Raw genomic sequence first — 6,077 nt, forward strand, 5'->3', positions numbered from 1 at the left:
AATAAAAAGTCTGTCTTGCTTGGATTTTAATAATGAGAATTACAAAATGACAAAGGCAGACATCTCTGCAGTAATTGCAGCTATAAAAATCTTAGTATTCATTGTTTTTCCAGGATCTGCTCTTAACTTAGTTATCCTGTTCACCTTCACCAGTGTTCCTCCTCCTCCTTCTTCTTCTTTTTTTATTCTTTCCTTGTACAGCAGCTGGAAACCTGTCTTTTCATCTCAGAGACAGAGCGGCAGCAGCAGTTGCTCTGCAAATATCCAGTAAATTCCTGAACAAAAGTTCCATCTGTTGAAAGGCGTGGGAACTCGGGATTCATTTTTGTCGCCGCTAAATCTAATTTACAGACTCATAACAGTGGCTTTAGGGCTTATTTTTGTTATGTGTTTTTATAGCAGCTTATTGACACAGGCTCCTGTGCTCTGCTATTGACTACATGTGATAGGTGGTCTGAGCAGCATCTTGTAAAATTGAGCTCTGCTGGTTTACTGGGGCGCTGGGTGGGCTCTGTGCTCTTTTCCTTTTTAAATGTAGTGTTTTTTTGTGAATATGCTCCTCTGTGGGGGTTTGACCTCGCTCACGGAAACTCATTGTGAGGTGCCGTCAAACACACGGGTGGAACAGGTGTCAGCTTGTCAAATGTCTATTAAACACCACAGTGGGAAATGCTCTGTGGATTTTATGTTCCACAGTAAAGTTTTGACAAATTTGTATTTTTATTTAATGTAAAACTTGTTCTTATGACTGAGCACGTCCAGAAAAGTGAATTCTCTCTATTGTGTGATCTCTGTGCATTGAGAAGCTGCAGCATCCCCTCCCTTCTCCCACCCTGTGCTGTGTAGAGCAGTAGGACAGCGCCCCCTTCTGGGCTGAAGGAGTCTTTGAAAGCAGAAGCCACATGTCTGTCTGAAATATCACCCATAAGACGATGATTCATCCAGTCAATTCCTGCAGCTCTCTGTTGGTTCAGCAAGAGTAAATGTAGCTCTTCTCTCCACAGGTATGGGATGGACTGTCTGATTCAGTTTGAGGACTTTGCAAATATTAACGCTTTCCGTCTGCTGAGCAAGTACCGCAACAAGTACTGCACATTCAACGATGACATCCAAGGTACGCCATGGGATCACTACAAAATTATGAAGGTTGAAGATACTGATGATAGATGCCGATACTGATAAAGAGAGGAGAATAATGTCACAAGCACCGCGCAAAACAACCTTCTCTGCTCTGTAAATGATGGCCTTGGTGTGTGCATGTACCCTGGTAGGAGTAACTGAGTGCAACCTCTTAGTCAACAAATAAAAAAGCAATTCATGTGTAGCTCTTCAGATATTAAAAAAAGGTTTGTTTCTGTAAAGAAGTGTTTTGTGTGCCTCAGCATGAATGAATGCCACCATAACAGAGGCAGGGCATTAAGTGCCTCTTTACTGTACAGTATGAATATTTCAATTTAGAAAAGGCAATCACTATATGAATACATGATTTCACCCTATCCTATCCTTAAATTAAAACAGTAACATTAGTGTCATCAGTCATTTGAAGAATATCAGTGAGAGTAGCTTTGATAATGATTATGTTATGTTTATTCCTCAGGTACTGCTGCTGTGGCGGTAGCTGGACTACTGGCCGCCCTCCGCATCACTAAAACCAAAATGTCTGACCACACCTTTGTGTTCCAAGGTGCAGGGGAGGTAGGTGGACAACACTTTAAATGAGACTTTTTAACTGAGAACACAAAAGGAAATTCAGGAAAACACAATAGTCAAGGACGACAGTAATAAATGAAACACAGATTTTGTTGACAAAATGGGAAATTTAGCATGAAAAGGACATACACAGTTTAAAAAACATCTTGTTGTAGTGAAGTTTAGTGTTTTAGTTTTCTTTTCTTTCTTTTTTTTGATATCTCTGCTAAAATGTGGTGAAAGAGCAGCAAATAGGATCTGATCTGAGCAGCCACATCCCTCTAAAGCAGCAAATTAAAGCGAGCTAACCTAAACTTCTCCTCATACCAGACCAAGTAAGGCTGAGGCAGCAAAACCCCAAAGCAAGGTTGTCTTTTATTTGCTTATAAAGTCGTTCGAGGGCAACTGGGTTTCTTTTTTTTTTCCATCTTTCAAAAATTACACAGTCTCGTTTTGACAAGGGACTCAGACCACTGACTTACTGAATGCAGCTTTATCAAAAATTCGAATTCAAATCCATTACTTCTGATACGACCAACCAAGCTTTTTCCCTCTCAATTGGAAAGAAGATTTCAGATTGTGATTTCAAATGGGATGTTTTTTTTTCTGAGAGATTTAATGGGAGTTTGCATGTTATGAGCTTGAAGATGAGACTAAAGCTGTCAAAGCTGGTGTGGAGGTATCATCCTGTATCCCTTTTGTCTTGCTCCCAGGCAGCGATGGGCATTGCCGAGCTGATCACCATGGCCATGGAGAAGGAGGGACTCACTAAGGAAGAGGGCTTGAAAAAGATCTGGATGGTCGACTCCAAGGGTCTCATTGTCAAGGTGTCTTATTAAACAAACACATACTAACGTAATCCACCGACCTAATGTGATATAACCACTGTAGGCAAAATAAATGTTCCAGTTATGTCGTAAAGTATCACAAAGTAAATCCTGAAATTAACGAAGCATGACAAACTGATATGAAAGCCCAGGTTGGGAACATTTGAGGGCGGACTCTCTTGAGTAGTTTCACATCAGAGCTACCTCCACAATCCATAAAAAAAGATTTCCTATGGTTCGTTTAACTTGAGGTCGTTCTTTGAAGCCACTGTAAAAGTTTCCCCCAGAGGACAATACATCTGTTTTGTCCACGATATCCATTAGTTGTTATTCCTTCCTCATTCCTCCTCCTCTTCACTGTCTTCTCTCTTTCATGCCTCCACCTGTCCTCCTCCTGTGCATCTTATTTCCCCGTCCTCTGAGGAACCCTAAAAAGTGATCTTTCATTCCCACAGCACTAAAACGATTAGAGAACAACAAATGTCACTCCACGCATTGAACTCTGCCATGTTTTTGCGTTGAGTTTAGTGATTCCGCAGATGGTTCAAAGACATTAACGTCTCCCTCTGCGTCTTTCTCTTGCCAAACCTTTAGGGCCGGGACCACCTGACTCATGAGAAGGAGAGGTTTGCTCATGAACACCCACATGTGAAGAAGCTGGAGGATGTTGTCCAGGAACTGAAGCCCACAGCTATCATTGGTAAAACAACACAAATGAATGTTTTGCAGCTTTCCTTCAAACTAAACTGTCATGTCTGTTGTCAGTAATAGTGAAGAAACAGTCATGGTTCACAGAAACAGCACTGCCCTTTGTTCCTATCACAACTACTACAGCTCCTAACAATAAAATATATAACAATGGGTCGTAATAAGCTGCTTGCACAGTCGATTTTTCTTGTAATGTCCATTTTCGCATTTCCATTTCTTTATTGAAGTGATTGTCAGATCGGGTGTTAGGTGGGTGGTAGTGATGGACTGGATCCAAGGAAGTTATAGAACATTATTTTTGAGGTGTTAGAGCAGAAGAGGAAAAAATATTCAGCCCTTCTTTCAAGTTGAAAGACCAGAGCAGTTAGAAAAGCTCTTAAATAAGTCATCTAAAAGTGAATACTTTGCACATTGATGTCTTTGTGTTCCAGGTGTGGCAGCTGTTCCCGGAGCTTTCTCTGAGCAGATCATCAGGGACATGGCTTCTTTCAATGAACACCCAGTCATCTTCGCCCTTAGCAACCCGACCAGCAAGGCCGAATGCACTGCTGAGCAGTGTTACACGTTAACAGAGGTACTCACTTTTACTCCTAAACATGTCTATGAATGGGTCCAGTGTCTTATCCCCACAGAAAAAGGAGAATAAATACTTTTTATATCTGTACATCACCACCCGACTCTGTCCTGCAGGGGCGGGGCATCTTTGCCAGTGGGAGTCCGTTTGACCCCGTCACCCTCCCCAATGGAAGGACCTACTACCCCGGTCAGGGCAACAACGCCTACATCTTCCCCGGCGTGGGCCTGGGCGTCACAGCTTGTGCCATCCGACACATCGGTGAAGACATCTTCCTTGTTGCAGCAGAGGTAACAACACACTGACAGAATACTGTACTGTATATACACACACACACTTCTTTTATATTATTTCTACAGGAATGCGTGAAAATCTCATTCAGACATTCTTTCTGTAAATCTTTAGTAAATCATGGTACATTACTGACAGTGAGGGATGTAGTCAAAACTTTTTACTTCAGTTGAAACTAAGTCCAAGTCCTTGAATAACATGAAATATTGATAAATAAAGATAAAGTTGATCTGTTAGTTTTACTAACTAGTCAGTATTGTATCACTGCATTATTATTATTGATATTATTGATTATTGAGTTAAAATATTATGGTCATTATGTCACTTATGTCCTATTTCAATGATTTTAATACTGTATCTGCTCCCACTTTACCTGCAAAGGGACTACAGGTGGAAATTAGCAATTGTTGCTATAACCTGGCTCAAAGCATCTCTTCTTGTTTTACAAGATTAATGTTTTTTTGCGCATTGTCCCTGTTTTAAATAAATAAATTCATTCATTCATTCATTCATTCATTCATGCAGTATCTATGGTGTAGCATTATTTTGAAGTTGTATTTGTTCAGATTTATGTGCTCAGTCAGCTAATTTAACCACTGTTTCATGCTTTATTTATTCAATAACTAACCTCATTGATTATTGTTATCTTCATAGACTCTAATAATAGAAAATTATAGTAGAATAAACTGATTCTGAGAGCCTGTGTTCAGTAAGTCCATAAACTTAGCTGAGAGGAATCTGATTTGTCCAACACATGTGAGCATGTTCGTTATTTTTTCCTCTGTGGTAACGTGAGCGATGTTTTTGTCGTTCAACAGACTCTCGCCAACCTGGTGACGGAGGAAGACCTGGCACAGGGAAGACTGTATCCTCCTCTCAGCTCCATCAGAGACGTGTCGCTCAAACTGGCTATCAAGGTGAGAGCTCAGCACACACACACACACACACACACATCACAGAGCAGCTTTACCTTTGTCATGTCAGAATCTGGTTGTAAGGAGAGGTGTGTGAAACTGTAAAAACTTTAATTTCCTTTTGCACTACAGATCATAGAGTACGCCTACGAGCACAAGATAGCAACGCTTCGCCCAGAGCCGTCTGACAAAGAGGCATTCGTGCACTCGCTCACCTACAGCACCGACTACGAGGAGTTTGTTGTGGACTCGTACCGCTGGCCCGACGGCAGTATGACCGTACAGTCGTGCAAACTCTGAAGCACTGGACAGAAACAGGACGAGCCCTGGCGGGGCAAGGTAACTACTGATGTGCAATATCATCATCACTGGAGGTGGTATTGGGATATGTAAAAGGCTGTGTGTAGCATTTTTCTCATTAATATATTATTGTGAAATTAATGGTGACAATACATTTTGCTGGGAACACGTGGGCCAGTACTGTGAGAGGTGATGTCTGCTTTAAGAGTTATTGGGCTTTGTTTTATTTTATTTTATTTTTTATTACCTCTTCCCTCCAAGAACAGCATGGCACAGTTTACACAAGTTTATGAAATAGTAAATAATATGTAAAGTATAGATGACATGAAGGCTAACGATATGTGAGGCATCAGTTTTTAAAATGTATAAGATGTTGCACTGATGGTTGTTATCTCATTACATTTTACAATAATATATTTAGGAAAAATCATTCACAGGCTACTTCTTATTGTACTGCACTAGGAGGCTCCTTCATCACTGTGTCAGCTCTAATCCAAATACTCTTTGTCAAATAAAATGGTTTTGATTTTAAGTTTTCCATGTTTGATTATTCCCTCTGTGCCGACAAAGGACAAGGACGCACTGAGTGTCAGGTCAGGAGATTAAAAAAAGGACTTGATATGATAGATGATTTCTATAGTGCACATTGCATTGTTTCATAAGTTTCCTATGTCACTGACCTGCTGCATATCTCTGGTGTCTGTGTTTCTCTTTTGTCATCCATGTTGGACAAATGTTCCACTGTTCATTTAGTTTTACAGTGGTACCACTTAC

The 6,077-nt window shown here is 40.6% G+C and overlaps 1 protein-coding gene across 2 annotated transcripts in view; it reads left to right on the plus strand.

The window, feature by feature from the left end:
* me1 (malic enzyme 1, NADP(+)-dependent, cytosolic) overlaps positions 1 to 5,835 on the plus strand; it is a 78,099-nt gene extending 72,264 nt beyond the window's left edge. For both annotated transcript variants that reach the window (XM_085802785.1, XM_085802786.1), the window contains 8 exons: positions 1,005 to 1,114; positions 1,598 to 1,695; positions 2,403 to 2,516; positions 3,111 to 3,216; positions 3,656 to 3,798; positions 3,915 to 4,088; positions 4,908 to 5,006; positions 5,136 to 5,835. In XM_085802785.1, coding sequence (XP_085658911.1) covers positions 1,005 to 1,114; positions 1,598 to 1,695; positions 2,403 to 2,516; positions 3,111 to 3,216; positions 3,656 to 3,798; positions 3,915 to 4,088; positions 4,908 to 5,006; positions 5,136 to 5,303 — 1,012 coding nt within the window. In that variant the 3' untranslated portion in view covers positions 5,304 to 5,835. The remainder of the gene's footprint in view (positions 1 to 1,004; positions 1,115 to 1,597; positions 1,696 to 2,402; positions 2,517 to 3,110; positions 3,217 to 3,655; positions 3,799 to 3,914; positions 4,089 to 4,907; positions 5,007 to 5,135) is intronic.
* The last annotated feature ends 242 nt before the right edge of the window (positions 5,836 to 6,077 follow it).

Source organism: Trachurus japonicus, chromosome 16, assembly GCF_045865225.1.
Source record: "Trachurus japonicus isolate A0001 chromosome 16, Traja_1.0".
Lineage (NCBI taxonomy): Eukaryota > Metazoa > Chordata > Actinopteri > Carangiformes > Carangidae > Trachurus > Trachurus japonicus.